Source organism: Stegodyphus dumicola, chromosome 5 (genome assembly GCF_044657685.1).
Source record: "Stegodyphus dumicola isolate Sdum_Otavi_A_Nest chromosome 5, ASM4465768v1".
Lineage (NCBI taxonomy): Eukaryota > Metazoa > Arthropoda > Arachnida > Araneae > Eresidae > Stegodyphus > Stegodyphus dumicola.
Window position 1 is genome coordinate 115,527,089 of NC_140772.1, and position 21,535 is coordinate 115,548,623.

Below are 21,535 nucleotides of genomic sequence, written 5' to 3' on the forward strand. Positions count from 1 at the left end.
AATCATTTGGAGAACACGATAATCAAAACCAATATTCTGTATGTTTTATTCATTTTTCATTACGTATATGTTTATTAAATTTCCAAAATTACCGAAGATGCTTAGATGTATAAATAGTTTCATTGTTCCGATGATAAAATGGTGATTAACGTATTAAAATATATTCAGAAACATAATTTTAGCAAATTAAACATATTACAAAAAAAAAAAAAAAAAAAAAAAAAAAAAAGGAACATAATGCATAATCTGAGTCAGTTAAGAAATTTAATAACATATTACAAATAATCAATTCTGAAACAAAACTTAGATTTCTGAAGCTAAAATCTTAAACTTCGTTAAAACCACATAGAACTTCTTTTAAGAAATTGGGAAATATATTGAAAAAGCTGATTTCCTCGAAAATTTAAAGAAATGAGCTAAGTAATTTAAAACTAAAGATTCATATAAACAGTTTAAAAACGCGATGAATTTGAAACGGTTCATATAAATAAACTCATATATAACTCACAAATCTAATAATCTTAAAATTAGCAGCTGAATCATGATTTTTATCACTACAAGCAAGTTAAAGAGAAATATAATTGTTAAAATCTGTTTTATTATCTATATTAATAACAAATCGTCTCAGTTACGCTAATGTTTTCCATTGCACTTGTAAATAAATAAGTAGTCTCAATTAAGCGAGGATAAATAACTTAAATGAGTACTTGATTTGCATATGAGAATAAATTATAGCTGACTCAAGACATACAAGCAACTTTTAAAGAGCAGAGTAATGGAAGCAAAACAAAATTAGATATCGGTAAATGAAACAGAAAATATCACACCTTTGTTGACCAGAGATTTACTTATAAGGAACTCATAGCTGAAACATCAAATGATATACTAGTACGATTCACAACACAAGTTATATATTTCAACGAAGATAGCATTCCTGCAGCCACTGGGGGATTGGAGGATCACTTGGGATTTCACGCTGCAGATAGTACTCGTGGGGTGTATACATGTTGCAGATGCCTTAATTGATAATTTAAGTTATACCATGCAGTTTATCAAAGTATCGGCCTAGGTTATGTCCACACAATACAGGGCTGGGCGTCGAGGATGTTTCTCAGTGGGAGTATAACAGTGATGACTACTGAGACAATGCCTTTAAGATAGCATGAACTTCTTCCGCAATGGCCATCAGAACAAATTCAAACTGTGCCTATAACGAGAATAAAAATTACCTCAAATCTACTTTCATTTCCTTACATTTCTTTTTCTTTTCATTGCTGTTTGCATTAATTTCAGAACAAACAATTAACAGTATATTTTAACGTGATAAAGAAATAAATCTATTAACACACAAAACAAATTAAGCAAAACTCAGAACAGAAACGTGCTGTTAACATAAAGTTAACATAGCGTAGCTTTCACTCTGACTAATCTAAGAGTGCAAGATAAATATCTTATATTAATATCTAAGATCTTACTAATTTTAGATAAAATAAGATATTTGTAAGATAAGTATATTATTGTAAAATAACTATCTTAAAATACAGTACGTAATGTCACCGATAATTTTTATATTTTGGTTAAGAGAAATCAACAGGCTGCCAAATTATAAGTATCGACGTAAATTTAAGTTATCTGCATCAAAACGAAAAGCATCAAGTTTACTACCTTTAAAAACATTCTTTAACCAGCTGATATTAATTAGATTAATTGTAACTTCTTTCATATTTAGAAAGACTAGTCCAAAGCCCTATTAACTGAGAAAACGTGCTTGTAACATAAAGACAAAACATTCTGAAGCATTTCCTCTCACCTGTGATCATCTAAAATTATATAATATACACTAATTCTAAACTTCTAAAATTCATCGGGTAAATGATAAAATGTATTGTTTATTCGATGTAAATTTGTTTATACAGAATAATGAAATTCATAGCATTTCTTTTTACAGTGTTCTAATTGCTAACGGAGGGTAAGTAAGACCAAAATATTTTTTAATGAATTATTTCATCTGATTCAGATAATGGAAATAACCTTTGATATTATATCTACTGACTAATCTAAGATTGCATTTCAGTTTATTATTCAATATATCACATTTATTTATTGTTAGCCTGCTAGGATGTACCTTTAACACTATGACATTTAACAAGGGATTTAAAAATGCTTGAAACATTTATTTCTTCGTTCAGAGACAAAGTTTAATTTTTACTTGCGATATATGAATGAGGGAAAACTATGTAAATTTCCCTTGTTTATTGAATGTAGTGTTTAGACCCGTTTTCCCTCTTATTTTACCTTTCTTGATGAGAAAATACAGTTTCTTGACTGTTTGGATGCATTCTAAATCTAGTACTGACTATATCGATGCTTTATTGAACTATGACAATTCTAAAAAAAATTTACAATAAATAAATACATGCATTTACGTCCATATGTATGCATACAACATTCATTACTGTACTTTATAGTTTGTTATATGTGATTACGAGACGAGATATTTGAATATTGGAGTTGTATGAATACAAAAGACGTGGACATTTAGTTTACTGATGCAATGAAAAAATTCACTGTATGAAATTGTGATGAAAATGCAATGAAAAAATTCAAAAGTAAAATAAATCTGCTATAATGATCAAAATTTTTTTATTCGGAGGAGTTAAACGAATAATCCACGAGTTAACAAACTCAGCTTTATATAACAATACAGTTCTTGCATTTAAAAGAATAATATTTCCTAAAAGTGTTTAACTTTTTTAACTAGCACAATCAGGCTAACAAATATTAAAATTATTAAAATATACGACGCAATACTTGCGCTAAACGTATTCAGAGATAATCAAAATTAGTTCTAAATTATTTGTTGTATGCAAGACATATACTAAGTAATAAACACAAAGCGATGAATGATTAAAAAATATCATCATGTTAAATATATCATGATAAAAAAATAAGATTATCAGTTTTGTAAATTTCGCATAATTCGCAAAAGTATATTAAACTTAATTAATATACTTAATATATTTAACTATAAATTAACCCAAAACATGTCTTGGAATAAATACAACTCTCTCTCATTATAATATGGGGATGATAAATTAACGTTGTAAGACCAAACGCGTTTTATGAAAAATGAATGTTTCGGCAATACGCAATCAAATATTTGTATATTTAGGTAAAAGTTATACACAGTTGCATTTAACAGTGAATTTCAGAAATCATTTTCACATGTTTCCATCAACGAGTTATGTGTATAGTAAAAAAAACGAAGTATATACAAAATTAGGAAGTATTAAGCTTTATACATAAAATTAGATTTCATTCGATCGTGTATATGTATGCACCTATCAATAAAAGTCACATAAAGGCTTGTATACATTTTATTTACTTAATACACATCTAATGCTTGTATATAGTTTCAAGCACAATTTTCTAAAATTAATTCTGGTCTTTATATTTTTAGATACAGTTAAACATTTAATAATTGTAAAATTTTAATGAAATTTTTTTAAACTTTTAACAACTTACGATCGCTCATTCAAGACCATGTTATTCATAACGAGACACTGTGGCGTGTACGAATTGTGGCGAAAATTACGATGCTCAGTGCATTATTTATGCGCGTAATAAACACGCATTATTTACGCGCGTATTAAACGTTTAAAATTTGAATGTTAAAATGCTACCTTATAATGAAGTTCTTACCTTGGTTTTAACCATCCCGGCGCGTTGATCACGAACATGTTCAAGAGTAGCTGCAATATCAATTTCCTTTGCGCCTGAAAAATAATTCTGATGTTAAATTTGTTGTTAAAATAAAATTATTAAAAGACAGTACTCAGGCCGGGTAGGGAGACAGAATTTGTTTTACAAGTTATGTGTTTATGATACATTGATATGATATGAGGGATGCAGCCCGATCCTCCTAGCAGAATTTACGTCGCCCTATGGCCTTTTTGCGGGCTGCGCCAGAGCAAGCTAGAAACAACACCTTCAAACAAACAGACATAACATAACTAAAAAACAAAATTCAAACTAAAATCTCTACTGCAAGCTTATCATGATTAATTTTCTCCATCATTTTCCTGGCAAATATTTTCAGTCTTTTAAAATCATTTAAAATATCATATATATTAAAAACATCATTTTTCTTAAATTCGTTCCTGATATCAGTAAAATATTTACATGTTTCCCCATAATGCTTCGCAGTGCCCGGTTCTTTACAGATATCACAGAGGTCAGACTCTTGTAATTTAAACCTTTTAAAATAGAAAGGAAAACGGCCATGACGTGTAATGATTTGGTTAACGTCAATGTTCTGAATAACATAAACCTTTTTTAAGTTTAACAAATTTCATATAACATCTATTTCGATTAGACCTTTCCCGCTCCTCCCTCCATTTATCATAAATATAATTTTTCATAATAGTCACAGCTTTCCTTATTGATCCCTGTACATCAATATTACGAGCATTAACATCGGTAATTGCCTCCTTGGACAGTGCGTCCGCCCTCTCACTTCCAAAATGTCCAACGTGTGCTTTCACCCAATTAAACACAATATTTTGATCTTCTCTGAAGTCTTTATATAATTCTCTAATATCTACCATTAAAGGGTTGTCTTGATCAGATCGTGAAAGAGCTTGAAGAACTGTCAGACTGTCAGAATAAATTATGTATATCATATTTCCCTTTAAGAGTCTTCTTAATCCATTTCAGTGAATAAAAAATAGCCATAGTTTCCGCTCGATAAACTGAGTTATAAATATTGAGTTTAAATTTATCATTCTCAATCTCTGTTTCATAATAATATACAACATATGCGAGATCAATGGCGTCTCCCAGAGACCTGACCCGTCTGTATAAATGTCAATTTCTCCTATTTTTGAAACATTTAAATAATACGGAATAAAAAATTTTTGATACATCCGATTTTTCTCTGTTGAACATTTACATTGAGATATAAATCTATAATTTAAAAGTTGATGCATGAAAGGTAGTAGCAGTCATCGCGGACCAGTTCAGCATTTGTTTTATTTTTGATAATATGCAGCCGCAAATAACTTGGTGCAAAATACATGTCTGTTCCTTAAAGAACGACATCGCTAGGTTTTAGACTTTTGAAATATAGTTGTACCTCGATATATGTCTGCTTTGAAACACATTTAACTTGGTATGCATCTTGTGTGGACGCGAAAGTTTTGTTTGGTACATGACAAGTGTTTGTAGCACGACTTGAGTTCGAGGACTCACGGCTGCCTATTCTGCACTGGTTTACCACTTTCGAGACAATGATGCCCATGAGCGGTTGAATTTTCAAGTGATTTTCTGTTTCTTCGAGTAGCAATTGGAAAAGAGTTAGCTGAAAAGTGTGAAGATAGCATGCGTATCCGAGACTTGGCTATTGCACACCATATGCTGAGCAAGATGTTATCTACGATTGTGTAAATCAAAGACTTCATTAAATCTGCTGATGTTGCGAAGGGAGTGAAATGGATTTCCAAACAAATAATCAGAGACGTTAGAACACGTCGAAAAATTGCTTTTGATCCAGATAGCATCAAAATATTTCCGCACAGTATCATGTGCAGCCCTTCATTATGTACAGCAATACAAATCACCATCGCATTTGTATTTTAGTATTAAAGAGTTTTGCGATAATAATTATACGAGTTTTTTATAGAACGAATTAATTATTTTCTTTTATTTCTTATTGTAAATGTTCGTTTAGTATAACGTCCAATCTGGTATACGTACAAGGATCTGAAACGGATTAATGATGTACACTGAGGTACCACTGTACCCCAAAATGACGTAGTATTAGACACTAGCAAGTTGGCAGAAGCAAAGCGAGAGAGTGAAAAAATGTGCGACGTCTCTAAGATAAAGTCCAGTTTCACATCATCTAGTGTCAGTTCAGATCTGTCCTCACTGGTTAATTTAAAATTTTGGTTCACAAATTTGAAATGTTATTGGCTGTAGCCTTATTTAAGTCTCTGCATCATTAGAGGTACGTAAGTATTATATAACAGGAATTAATTTTAAAATGACACAGTTTAAAAGATTTACTTGCATACACCTATATTATTACTCCGCTAATAAGATAAACGAGGTCGTTAAAGAAACACCTGCATTTTACCTACAAATATCTTTTCACTATTTGCATTCGTATGATAGATAATGATGTGAAACAATACTATAAACTTGAAAGCTTTTATCTAAACTCCAATCGAAACAAATCACAATATTTTTGGTATATATACTGTTGCATTCAATATCCATCATAAATATCGCTTTAAGGTTCATTGCATCAAATAACTTGTTTCGCTAGAACAGTTCGAGTCATTATACTCTAAAACAACAGCTGGCTCTAATATGTAACATGTTTACATTTGAAAAAATTCATCTTTTGGTAAAGACGTTCCATATCTTAACGACAGCCCAACTTAAAACTCTTATTTTTTTACATTTGTGTAAATTCATGATTCTTTTTTTAACATGCATAAACCGTAAAATAATATAAAATAAATCATTTACTTTATAATTCTCATAGGCAGCGATGACTTTGCTATGAGGCGTTTTTGAAAGCAAAAAAACAATGTCAACATCAATAAACAAGATTGCTCAGTATCATAACAATGATTGTTCTTTACCTTACCAGAAAACTAATTGACTAAATCTCACCTCTCTTGTAGAGTCTAATGGCGGAACATTTAGTAAAATGAAACAAAATAAAATAAATAAAATTAATTCTCAGCTCAAAGAACAGGAATTACCCCCTATCGTTTCTTGTGAGATAAATTGATCAACAACTTCATATTAATCCAAGAATAGTTCGCTTGATAATACAGACACTCTGAATTAAAAAAGTGTGTTTTGAAAATTTAAAGATTAATAAAGCTAGTAAAACTGTGTTGATAGTATTGAGAAAGAATAAAACAGTTCTGCTTGGTGATATACATTTGTGAGAGATTCGTTTTCCATTAAAATCAAATATGAAATAATTTGAATTTGAAATTAGATCTGCGCAGTATTGCAGCGCTACGTACTAGACAAAGATATGTCAAAACTCAGCGTACATTTTGAGGGGAAATAATGCAGTATCTCACATGGGAAACACCTCTAAAATGAGAAAATATTTTTGAGAAAGTAAATAAATAAATAACATTTTTTGAACTTCATATGCTTTAAGGTCATATGTATTTTCAGTGAAGATAGTAGCTGATTAGAACCACGGGATCTCTTTCGTGAATTTCATTGTAACATGTGAGCAACCGAAAAACTGAGATATTAAGTGTGTTAAATAATAAAATTACATTTTAAGCAAAGTTTTCTTTTCATTTTAGCAAAAGTTACTGAAAGTGTCTTACTCTGCAATTGGTTAGGAAAAATTTAACCATTTTACACAGGCAACTAGTCTTACTGTTTACAAGGCAGTTAGTACATATCACCACTGACTTCATCTTTTGATCTGATTTTGTGAGTATCCATTTACCGATTTTAAAAAGATATCTCCATAAAGAGGATATTCTTTTAGAAAACTGACTTTAATGGTATCTCCCATACTAACAGTTAAAGAATAGAAATCCTGTTCTTGAACATACACTGCATTCCCTTTATCAACATCTTTATCGTTATCTACCGAAAACTTTTAGCTTATTTTCTCACCTCAGAAGTGTTTATTGCAGCAAGATACATTTATGCATTGCCAATATTATCATGAATTATTACTATTTTTATTAATTAGGAATTCTAATTACACATTATTTTGAGCTGAAAATCATCTCAGGATAGTATTTCCTCCGTAACCCGGGACCACATCTATTCTAAGCGTTCTACATGCTTCTTGAACTTATTAACAACATTTTAACTCATCTTGGATAACAAATGCAAAAGCGATTGCTGTTAAGAAAGTAATAAAAGGCGCGTGCTCTTTTAATTTATAAAATTGGCTTTTGAAAGACGTTTAGAGATCTCTGCTGTAGACTGTTGACTTGTACATCCGTTAGAAAAAAGGATCCGCATTGAACATGATATAATCAAGTGAAAATATTGGCAATGCAGCAAGTAAAAAAAAAAGAAATAGCTAAGTAATGGAAAATCCTCTTTTTCCGACGTAGTTACAAGCTTATAAGCGTTTTTATCTATAATACACTATTTTTAAACTGAAATTAGAAAATGAAATATAAAGCAGCATATGAATATGTATGTATCGTTAATTTTTAACAGCTCATTTCTCTTATTATATCATTTTCATTTATTTATATAATGAGATGACTTTGATAAAGTCTCAACAAACTGACAATGGTTCTTTGTGTTGTAATACTTTGGAAAGGCTTTACTGCGTAGTTAGAAAGATGACGCTCGAAGTCAGACGTAGCCTAAAATTCCACACATAATTTTATTCCTTGATAATTAGTTCTCAGGACACATACTTTTGCATTGCACATCATCAGTGTGGGGGCGCTATGCACCCCAACATTTTATACAGACTACATTTTTAGAGCAAGGGCAGTAGTTAGTGAAGGCTAAGCGACACGTCAGTGAGCGGCATAGCATTTTAGCGGGAAGACTGGTAGAAGCAAAAAGTGGACAGTTATCCAGTATACAAGCTCACCATGGGAAGGTTTCGGTTTGAGTTGCTTATTATAAGAACGTTTCAGTTCTCGAAATTTTGAGTTCAAGTTCCGAATTAGCTACGTCATTAGCGTTAAGCAAGTCACATGATATGGATTGATCCAGAAAAAGGCATTACTATTTTTAGAATAGAGAGGGGGAAATAAGTGGCTATTGCTAATTTAAATTATAAATTTGATTTACATATTTTTATCTTATATATATATATATATATATAAGATAAAAATATGTAAAATATATCTTTTATATATATATATATATATATATATATATATAAAAGATACCTCTACATTTGCATTCATCACAACACTATTCTATTTTTCATCGGAGCCCTAGTATATGTAGGTCGTGCATTATGTAGGTATATTATTTGCAGCTGTAATGTATCTGCTTTTAGAAGAATAGTTTTATTGTCTATTAATAATTATTTTTTTTATTCCAAATGCTGCTTAAATAAACATATCATTTTTCTGTTCCCTTTCTGTAAATAAAAAAGAATAACTAATAAAAGTAAGTAAGTAAAAAAGTAAATAAAAAAGAGTAATAAAAAAGAATTACTAATAACTTTTTGTATGAAGTTTACTGCATCGTTACATTAAAGAAAAGACCCCGATATTCCTTTGCGAGTCCTTTTATAGCCTCTGGAAAGGCGGAGCTTCAAAGAAATGACGTCGGCCTCGTCAGCCATTCTATTTCACACTCACATTTAAATATCTCCAGAACATTCTATAACTGTACGTGTCGAAAAAGCGGGAAAAACAACTTGACTACGGGCTGTGGATTTATATATGACGCAGATGTAAATGTGTATATTTACAGCGATCTCCCAAGACAGAAAAATTTAGTTTCAATCTGGTATTGGAATCGTTACAATTATATTTATGATTATAGAGGACATTATTAAAATGCTACTCCAAATTCAGTGCTTTACGATTTTTGGTTAAATTAAGAGATTAGGCAAATATCAATGCTCATTGGTAATAAAATATTATTTTATTTTACACCTGAACACATGAATAGTCAAACAATTATTATACAATTAAAATATAAAAAATAAGTGAGACTTACCCTTTGCCATGCGGTTGAGAACCATATCAATCAAGCAGTATGTTCCAGTTCGGCCGATACCATCACTAAAGAAATTTTTAAAAATATTAAACAAGCTTTTTTTTACCATAAAAGTAAATATAATGTTCAATAACCAAACTGTCTCAGAGCGTTCTTAAAGTGTCTTAAAGCGTTAATTTCGTTGAAATAAGATGAAAGTGGTATGTAAACTTCTGAATAAACGAGAAATAAAAAAGTTATTTGAAAGCCTCCCAAATTATAAGCTCATTATATATTTGGATTATCCTTCTACTTGGTTTTTCTTATTTGAAACAGTCGAAATTGATAGAGCAATGCATGCGTATAAAATATTGATACATTTTTAGGTTTTAATTAAACTATGTTCATTAGAAAGTCTTTGAGTACTATAACGTAAAGTTTTCATTTGATCGCGTTATTAGCGTGTTAGAAATAATAGCATTATTAAGAAATAAAATAAAATTTTGGACGTATATTAGATACAAATTGTACAAATATAACAGAAAAAAGACTTTATAGATTTACTATCATAAATTACTATACTATCAGTTTTAGAAATAACAACCAACTGTACTATCGAAAGCTAATTCTTCGCAATACTGCTCATCTGTCCATGAGAAGTTGAAACGGAGAAAACTGTTTCTATAAAACAACATTAACGTGAGTCCATAATTGGACGTTTCATTACAATGCAAGCTCATACATCCATTTTTTAGCCTATGGTATGACAAATCACTGAATTTATTATTTTTATGACTCCATGAAATTCAAGTCAAACAAAGTTTGAGACAAAGGTATTATGGATTAGGAATCCATAACCAGTAAAAGATATTTTATGACCACAATATAGTTATATAATAATTTGCAATTTTAATATTTGAAATGCGAATTTAGAATTCGGAATGGTTAAAGAAATTTGCATTTTTATAGTATAGATATTACAATTTTATATTATCTAAAGCAAAAATGCTTGAGCACATGACGTTAAAAAATTTTATGAATAGATATTAATGTTTGTGAAAAGAGGTTGATGAAATTTTGAATTTAAAGTTTAACTTACTTACTTGTTGCTCCATGACGTGTATTGCGTAACAACCCGGATGTGAACAAAACGTTTTTGTTATTCTTATAAAAAGTCGTTAGTCGTAAATTCAATTACCTAACTCAGAATAAATAACATCGTTTAAGATATCTGTTAAAAAAAGATGAAATATCAGTCTTGTTACTGAATGAGTTTAACTGAAATATTAATTACGATTAATTAATATTTGAAAAATTTGGTGAAAACGAAATGCACCTAAGCTGCCTTAATCGCACTGCTCTTTCATGAAAGCGACCATCGCAACAAGTGCTCAAAAGGAACACTTAATCTTCTGAAAAGAACAACCGGCAATAAAAACAACCCTTTTTTCCTGGAGAGACAATGCCCCTAATGGGCTTAAGTCATCTTTTTCTCTGGAAGATATTGACTAGCCTGTTAGTCTGAATCAATACCACTTTTGTGGCGTTCCGCCTTAGTCCATAAACTCGCTGTTGCATACAGCGTTTGCCGTTGGGCACATTATGTTTAATGGAATGGACATGTTAAAAACATCATTTACCTACAAAGATACAAACGCTTGTATGAGCATTAAAGTATCGTTTACTGTATCTTATAATAATTTATTCTGGTGATATGACAGGTTTTTAAGTTCTTTTCTTCGATTTTCTTACTTTTAAGCTATGGCTAACGATTGTTACGTATTTTGTTTTCACCAAAGAACATATTATTTCTCATAAAGGAACGTCTTACCTACGTGAGAGCACAATTGGATATATTCACAATGACATGTATAGTTACACATATCTCTGGTACGGTTTAATTATTAATTATGTAATGATCATATACATATAAATGCAAATGCTATCAATAACATTCTGTGAGTATATATAAATTTAAATGCCAGAAATTACGTTTATACACTAATTGCATATGATATGTACTGACGGAACTTTCCTTACAAATAATTATTTAATCTTTTTTTTTTTTTTTTTTTTGCTTTGTTTAATCTTACATATCAAGACTTAAGGCAGAATTTATGTATTTTTTATGAAAATCTTCAAACGAATCATATATCTCCTATTGAACAGAAAAACAGTTGTAAGATTGCAATTATTATTACGTAGTAATTTCGTTTCTTAAAAATTTAAAATATTCTATTCATTCATCTTCGTTCTATTCATACTTAAGATTATCACTGAAAAGTTATTTTATTGAAATTCTTCAAATTATTTTAATCGTATTTGAATATGTTTTCGAAACTTTTTGAAAATTGATTATTCCTATAAATCCAAAAATGTATTACGTATGAGAAGAATCTTTCTACTTTATACAATGTTAATGTTTTTAAAGCAGTAATTCTTTTCAAAATCTCTGAAATTTAACTTATATTTTGCACTAATGTCAAATTAAAGAAGTAAAAGACACAAGATCCCTCTTTAACAACCAAAGTATTCTGACATGCAATATGGACAGGTCCAGGAAAGCTATTACAGGATAGATTAGTTTTGTTAAGACACAATAACACGCCGAATAAATACTAATTCAGAAGTCAAACAACAAAAATCAGCGTTAATTTACAAAGTTTTCACAGGACTAGTTTCGATGGTTTTACCGAACCATCGAAACTAGTCCTGTGAAAACTTTGTAAATTAACGCTGATTTTTGTTGTTTGACTTCTGAATTAGTATTAGTTTTGTTGTTATCTTTGAAATGTACTGAATTTTAAAACTAACTTTAAACCACGTCTTAATGCTAAGAAGGTGAAAACCTCTGTGGAACTATACTAATTTGAATGTATATGAGTATATATTTTATTCATTTAATAAACACAATACAAGCTAAAATAAACTATTTTGAAACACTTTAAATACTTTATTTCTAAACAATAACCTGTTTTAAGTCTTTTAACAAGATTGCATTTATGCAAAAATATAGTTAACGTACTACATACGTCTTGCACTTAAACTGCGATTTTTTCAAGTTTAAATGCTTCTATTTAGTAAAGAAAAATTATCAACTTCATGTATATAATCTACAATAATTTTAAGTTGAACAAGGACTTGTTTTTATTACTTATAATATTTTTTCGTTTTTTTTATTAAAGATGTATGGACGAAATTCCCAAAAATCTTCAGTTAATTTTTTAAATTTCATCGTTTTTCTTATAATTATAATTCTAAAATGCATTTAATATTTTGTACGTATTAAACTTATGTCTTTACTTTCAGATCTGCATATTAAAAGTGAGGAAATGCTTCCCTCTAGAAATTTAACGTCTGTCCTTAAATTCTCCTAAATCGAAATGATTTATTAGAACTTAAGAATTTAAATATCTTATCAATCATTTTATACATTCTTAAAATCATTTTGTTTTATAAGACTTTAAAAATACTCTTTGTGACATACGAGAATATATGTATGAAAAAAAATATTTTGTCAGAAAAATTGATATTTAATGTATAATAAATGTTTTCTAATCACACATAGCAATGGAGCGTTCAACATTTTAAAAGGAAAAGATTTTTTTAACAAGCTAGTTGTGTATAGACATTTATCTGTTGCCATTTACCGACTTCGTCGCAAACTATCGACCTATATAAAAGATGAAACATTGCGTTTTATTAAAACTAATAATTTACTCATTTCATCAAGCTAAAAATTATAATTTATTAAATAAAGACCTCTTTTATTTTAGTAAAATCTTTTATAAAGTCTAAAAACGTAGTTTGAGTTCCCACTGCTTTTTCCATCATTTGTATGCATGATAGCAGCATGAAAAAAATGCTTGGAATACCGAATTGCCCAGATTGTTCATTCTACCTAGAAAAATATGCCATCGACTTGAAGCTACTTATACCATTGATAAACCAAAGTAGAAAAACAGTCAAATCTCTTCTGCATATATCTGCAGGTTGTTGTCTAAAATATTCATTTAATCTTTATTCATGTTATTAAATAACTGGGACGCTTTTCTTCAGAGATATTTTTCAGGGATCTGGATTGTACAGTGTTATAGAAATTATAATTTGAAATCTTATTTCTGTTTTTGTGCTTGGCAATCTAAGGAAGAGCTATCAAGCTTGATACCTTTATGGATGTTACCAAGAATGGCAAATTGAATAAATTTTTAACCACTCAATTAAAATTTTTAAACTGTACTGATGAGCTCCACATCTATATTTATTCTTAAATGCATACATAATGCAAGTGTATTACAATATCGTGATGGATGAACTACAGTACAGTACATTTTCTTCTGAGGTGAAAAGGACAACTTTATACAAGGTTGGGCAGAGTAACTACCTTATTTCAAAAATGAACAATGCAAATAGTATAAGCGATATTAGTTTAATTTTCTCCCAAGTTAAGAGACACTTAAAGTTTTTTTTATTATAGTTTAAAAATAATATCATTAAGCCACCCCACCCTTTTCGGAATAAATGTCGCTAGATGTCGCGTTTCAAATAAGGAATTTTCCCTGCCGCACGTTGTATTAGCCCGTTTTGAAAACATCTGGTGGCATGATGGCATGCAATCTTCACCATGGGTACACTACACATAAATACGCATTCACCAGTGTTTCTGAACGCAAACGTTTTGATGACCACTTGTACATGCGAAACTAGTTTCTGAACTATTAAACAGTATTTCATTTGCACATTTATTGCTCGTATACACAGTAAATTATTGTTTCAGTTTTTCTAATGTTAGCTGAAATTTTTTCTATCCGACTTCCTCTCGTTCCAAACGTCTCGTCTCAAAAAAAAAAAAAAAAAAAAAAAAAAAAAAAAAAAAAAGTGATCTTAGGTCAGAAAAGAAAGAAAATATTTTATGATGCAATGAAAGTAGTAACATGCTTCTTACCTGCAGTGAACAACAATAGGGCACGATCTTCCTCTGTAAGATTTGTTCACTTTTCTGAAGAGGAAAGAATTGAAAAGAATTAATCAAACATTCGTTACATAAGTTATTTAAATAGTTTTATCATGATGTTTCTTATCTTAACTGCATCATAAACAAGCTATTTAAATTGTTTCGCCATGCTTTCGTTTCATATCTTAATTTCATCATCATAATTTAATCATAATAATATTTTTTGACCATACTGTGTCATAATAACCTTATCAGGATGTTAGTTTATTACTATTTTCATTATTGTAAATTTTCACTGAATCTATTTTTATTGCTTACATATGTTTGAAGAGTTAGAACCCCTCAGAGAGTATAATCCGTAACATAAATAGAAAAAATCTCATGTGGACACTACATGATTTCCTTGTACGGCCTATATTAAATTATACACACTTTTTTGTGGCATCCCATTTAAAGGTATTTCCTCGAATAGAATTAGAGATACATTTTTAATTCAATCAATTCAGTTCTCACTTCGCAGCAAAAATACATAAAACCTCAAAGAACGTTGATTAAAAATTGTAAAACACAGAAAAACATTAAACAATAAAAATAATTTTTACAATTAAAATTAGAGTTCGTACGCAAAAACAAGCAATGCGGGTAGCGAACAGGAAGACAGATTTTTCTGTGCATAGACTTGAAAGTTGATTTTTGGTTTCACTGGGAAAAAAGGCACTGAAGTTGATGCGCAAACTGACTTAATTTACTGTTCTACTAAGAGTATCACATGCAAGCAAATTGCGGCGTCGTTAATCTTAAAACTATTTAAATCTCTTTTAAACTGTACCGAGCTGGGTAACAAAGTTGGTATGTGTATATATATATATATATATATATATATATATATATATATATATATATATTTACTAAAGAAATATTGATTATATTATCTCCTAATATAAATTTAGTAGAAGTATCAAAAAAGAGGGAACCCATATGTAGGAAGTTTAATTCAGAAAATTGTGTTAAAACACATGTACTTTAAACATATTTAAAAGTCCATGTAAACATGTACTTTAGAACACAATTTTAGGAATTAAACTTCCTGCATATGGGTTTCCTCTATTTTGATACTTCTACTAAATTTATATTAGGAGATAATATAATCAATATTTCTTTATTAAATAAATTATTATTATCTTACTTTGCAGCTATTGCGCAAGTATTAGAAAAACTTGTTTTCGAATTAAGTGAATTTTAGATCATTCAACATATATATATATATATATATATATATACATATCTGTATATATACATACGTTTGAAACGATCGAGTGCAGCAAAAAATAGAGATGCACAGCTAAATGCTGTAGGATTGTCATTTACAAAATTTTCAACGTTTCTGAGGATACCCGTTTTTGAGTTATGCGAAATATATGCATACGTACGTAGGTACAGATGTTACGAAAAAAATTTTCCTGAATCCATTTTAAATTCCTTTTGCAATCCGCTTTCAAAAAAGAGTCCTTTATTCTGTCTGCCCGTATAGATGTTACGCAAAAACATCGTTTAAATGGATTAGAGAGCAATCAAGATGAATATTTTCATTGAAATATAATATCCGACATTATTTGCGATTACAATGCTTCATTTACATCGTGCAAGGAAGTAAAAATATTTTAAAATTAAGTCTTAAAAATGACTAGTAAGAAAAAAAGGCAATTGCCATATAATATTTCAGTAATAAAATTGATTGAATGAAACACCTAATATTGAATCAAAGTAAAATTAGCAGCTGTTTTAACATTCATTTTTTATCATTTTATATCATGATTGACATATAAAAATTATTGCAAACTACACGAATGTATTTTCAGTATTTTTATGTTTAAATCTAAGTGAAATATATTAAAAATTATAATAATAAGTTTTCTAGAATTCTCATTTATGTAGCAGTTAAACAGTTTTAACATTTTGCTTGTTTGATTTCATTATTATGAATTTTGTTGATAAACTGATTTTTGCCAGCATATAGTTTTTATTTTTCAAACATAAAGCTTGGTAAACATAAAAGCACAGGTAAAAGTAATTTATTTTAGAAAGTTGGTATATTATATAAACAAATGATAAGTATAGTGTATAGTCAGCGATATTCAAGTCTTCAGTTTGATAGTTTATCTCTTTCCCGATAAGATTCCTCAGCAAATTCAGCATCTTTCTTTGATATTATATCACATTTTACTAAATATAAGTTTGAGTTAACAAAGCTTCTTCGATTATCTTAAATTTGTATTTACATTGCAATGCTGTACAATATGTGTCACGCAAAGTAGAAAATAGAAAACAATGAGATGATTTACATATACACTATTTTGCTTAAAATAAGAGAGCCAATCACTCTCAAAACATGTTTATTCAAGCAGTATTACATGCATGTTATACAGTGTTAAATTTTATGGGTTAACTAGCTATTACCAACAGAAGTAAAAGAAATTTTTTTAATTCTTTGGCATTTCAAATCTGTTACATGTTTCGGGATAACTTAACTATTATATGAATTAATAATTATTTTTTTCTAATAACGTTAATTAATATTGTGGCAGAAATCTTAATTTGGTACCTCCGCTATGAAATAAAGAGTTAGCTATAATCCACAGTAAATATCAAAAGATGTTTAATTCATTTTCATTCAAGATTAACACGATAAATCATTAGTAGCTTTTTCGTCAGAATAAAAAAGAATTAAATTGGGTGAAAGTTTAGAAAAATTATGTGATCTTTACAGGAGAGCTTTCTACTAAAAATGCGAAAATTAAAAATGTAGGACTAGCATCTCTTAAAATTCGTTTAGGAAATTATTTTAATGTAAATCATATTTAAAATCATTCTAAAATTCCTTTACCATATTAAAATTTTATTTTAGAGCATTCAGTTACAGAAAAAAATTCATTAAAATCCTAGAATATAGAATGAGTGCAAAATGAAAGAAGACAGCAATATTACTCATTAATTCGGAAACTGATTTTTTCATATTAATAAGAAATTAAAATTAATTATTTGAGCTAAAGTAACAAAATTTATATAGTAGCAATAATTTTAAACTAAGATACTATAAAAATGTATTAATAGTTTAATTTTAATTGACGTGTAAATAATCCAGAAAACATCAGTTTGCGAGATACAAAACTATCAAATCAAAAATTAATCTAAATAGAGCATTAGTGAAAAGGAAATCAATAATACATTAGAAGAAGAGAATTTATGCTGTAATATGTTCTCCTACAGCTATTAAGCTCATACACACAAAGGAAAAAAGATTTAAATAGCTTAATAAAAGTATTGCGTCTTGGCATATTGATCTGTTCGAGTACAATTTAATGAACTAATGTGTAGGTAAATAAAAATATCAGCATATCTTAATTTTAATTGAACATTGTGAGTTCAAATCGTTATATCATAGTAACAATACTAGTGGAATAAATTTAGGTGTTACTTTTAGTGCACGCACCAAAGAAAAGTTACTTGGATTTATCAAAACGTAGTTTGCTTTATAATAAAACACAAGATCATCAGAAAATGTACTAGGTATCAGAAGAAGGAAACTACATAAGGTATTTTCTTATTATAATAAAACACAAGATCATCAGAAAATGTACTGGGTATAAGAACAAGGAAACTAAATAGGATTTTTCTCTCTGCTTTCCGAATGCCTTCGTGGTGTAATTAGAAGCATATTCGACGCGTATTCGAAAATTCCAGGGTTCGAGTCCCGGGAAGGGCATTGCACATTTTTCAGCTCTCCAGTATAAAAATATCCTATGTTTTGTAAAATTAAAAACTGAAAAAATTTTTAATAGAGGTGATATAACTACTGGAATAAATGTTTATTTTGCTTATCGAATAGATTTAATCATTTGCTATAACTAAAAACTTAAATTTACTCTAAATGTTCCTTTCAAATTTTAGAACTTTAAAAAAAAAGTGTTCAGCGATGAGAAATGTTAAACGACAAAGTTATAAGGTATTTCTCCCGCCTTCTTAGCGAACCTTCGTGGTATAGTGGTCTGCACGCTCAGCGCGTAATTGAGAGAGAGAGAACGGAAGACGTGGGCACTATCCTCTTACCAAACAGTTAATCAGTATAGCACCACATCCACCACTATCTATAACACCCCTTAGAAATACATAATGCCACCTGAAAGATATTCAACGTGCACGAAAAGACATACAAAATAACATGTTACAGAGTTACAGATTAATATTTAAGATACATTATTGGTACATAACTGATGCAAATATGACAGATGCAGAATTGATAAAAGGCTGATTTAATACTGGTACTGATATTAATACTGATTAATACTGCTACAGTACTGATTCATTGATATAACACTGATTATTAATACTGATTAAACGGGAATGATTTTTCAAAAGTCGGCAAATAAATCCATCCGTGGTTCGATTCCCGGCGAAGGCGTTGTTAATTTTTCATCTTGCCTGCTTCCAAAAATACCTAATGTCTCTACAGTAGCGCCCGAACTAAAAGGGTGTTGGATGATGATTCTCCTCACCCAGGATTTGGGACCCAGTCGCCCTTTAAAAGGGCGAGTAAATAAAGTATTTTCTCCCTCATTTTCGCATGCCTTGGTGATATAACTAGAAGCACGCTCGATGCGTATTCGCGGGTCCCAAGTTCGAGTCTTAGCGAGGATATTGCACATTTTTCACGTCTCCTGCTTCAAAAAAGCCAAGTGACTCTATAATCTTTTTCGAAGTAACATTATACACAGGTAAAAAGAAAAGAATTATTAAATTAAAAAATAATGAAGAACTAAAATCATAAAATATTTTCCTTTTATCATTTTCTGCTAGGTATATTGAAGAGAGGGAATCACAATAAAATGAACTGAAATTTGCTTTAAATAGAGAACTGTTTTGAATAAGGTTTTGCTTTGGTATGATTTTTTTTTGTATTTTGTTTTTTATATCCCTCTCTATTTGTAGAGACACACATAAAGAGCGAAGAAGAGAAAGCGCTTTTAAAATGAGAGATAGTACATTTTATGTTTTGACTATAAATATAAAACTTTCTTATTCTTAATTCTCTGAAGGTCACAGAATGATAAAGATGGCAGATTTTAAGATTTATTTCTTTTGTTCTGACATATATGCTACTTCTTGGCCGCCTTATTAAGGTGCTTTCTAGCAGAAGGTATAGTGATGTCTTAATCCATAATTTTTAATAAACCTCATTTAAAAATGAGGAAATGCAAATTAACAAAGCTACGGGGCACCAAATGGCCTGTCTTTAAGAATGAAAAATTTCATGAAATGCTTCATTGTGTTAATAAATAAAAATTTGCTACTGTTTTGATCTTTTCTAGAAGTACTAGTGGTACCATAAAGTGACACAATAGTACCAGTGGTACCATAAAGTGACACAATAGTACCAGTGGTACCATAAAATATAATAATAAATATAGTGACACGATAGCACACAATAGAACTTCTTAACTACATAATAATCGTCCATAAACAAACCCACTAGTTAAAGAAAGAATAGAAATAGAATGGTACACAGAAGTTTATTTGAAAAATATGATTCTAAAGCTGCTCTTCTTAGCCATTTGTTCTTTTGAATCCCCAATGTCTGTCAATGCTTTAAACCGTCAGCAGTTTCTAAACAACTTAGCTCAAGAGGGCAAAGAAGTTGCCATGCAATGAATACTGTCACACTATCACCTTCATGGAAATGATAAATCAGATTTGTTAGCAAAGAAAGGGGCCAATATTCTTCAGACATCTGACAATCATATCCCTTTTTACACTGCTAAAAGAGTTATCAAAAGTGATTACAGAGAAGCTTTTTGGAAATACGTTATCGAAAGCAACGGTCATAAAGTATGGATAAAGAGAAATTTTAACCCTCTTTTAATGCGCAGAAAGAAATTTTTCGTCTTGTTGCTGGCCATGATTCCTTTTTAAAGCATCTGATCGAATGAACGTTGTTCCAGCCCCAATTTATAAATTGTGCAACCGTCATGAAGAAATGTACGCCTCACGTCTGATGAGTCGTTGCGCTGCATTTAATGTTGAATCACTCTGGAACAGATATTGAGAGAACACAAATAGATTTATAGATTATACCATGATTTCATTTTAGTTTTGCTGTTTTCTCTGATCTTTGATTGTCTTATCTACAGTGTAATACGCCATTAGAAATTGACTAAGTCCAATAGATTATATTAGAAATAATATCGCTAGTAAAAAGCACTTTAAATCTTAAATCTGTATTTAGGAATAAAATTGGTAATTCCCATTTAATCACCCAATTTCGAGACTCATTAGCACTTTTTATTTACTGGTTTGGCTGAAACTGCTAAGTTTCCTCATCCTTCATTTATGCATTTTATCCTATTAACCTGCCAAGGACATTTAATTAGAAATTTGAAATTTAATTTAATCTGGTTTTACTTTTTTTCTTCTCTAACTCCATGTTTTTTATCTATCAAAAATTGGACCACAGGAATGAATAATAATATTATAAATTAATGGCATTAATGTTCCATGTATTTAAGAAGCTTAGTAAAATCAATGAAAATTGATAAAAATCTATAGTTAACCTAAAAGTACAAATTCCATTAAGTTTATTTAAATTAAAAGATCATATTATAAATTATTTTCGAATCAATGTAAGAAAAGTGAGCTTTTATATTTCATCCAAATCGTTTTTAGTTTTACATGGTCTGCTACATTCATTTTGGAATATTATTCAACTGATATAGCGTAAAAACTATAGGTAAAGTGCTACAACACAGGGGATTTAATAAAATTACAATTCAGATTTCTTTGGAAAGCGCCAGGAATGGCGAAGAAAACTAAATAAATAAAACAATAAATGTGTGTTAAAAAGAGATA

The 21,535-nt window shown here is 29.6% G+C and overlaps 1 protein-coding gene across 2 annotated transcripts in view; it reads right to left on the bottom strand.

The window, feature by feature from the left end:
* Window positions 1–222: 222 nt before the first annotated feature.
* Window positions 223–21,535, bottom strand: part of IA-2 (tyrosine phosphatase IA-2) — a 991,654-nt gene continuing 970,341 nt past the window's right edge. For both annotated transcript variants that reach the window (XM_085816984.1, XM_085816983.1), the window contains 4 exons: window positions 14,627–14,680; window positions 9,703–9,767; window positions 3,703–3,776; window positions 223–1,207 (listed from right to left, as the gene is read on the bottom strand). In XM_085816984.1, coding sequence (XP_085673110.1) covers window positions 1,136–1,207; window positions 3,703–3,776; window positions 9,703–9,767; window positions 14,627–14,680 — 265 coding nt within the window. In that variant the 3' untranslated portion in view covers window positions 223–1,135. The remainder of the gene's footprint in view (window positions 1,208–3,702; window positions 3,777–9,702; window positions 9,768–14,626; window positions 14,681–21,535) is intronic.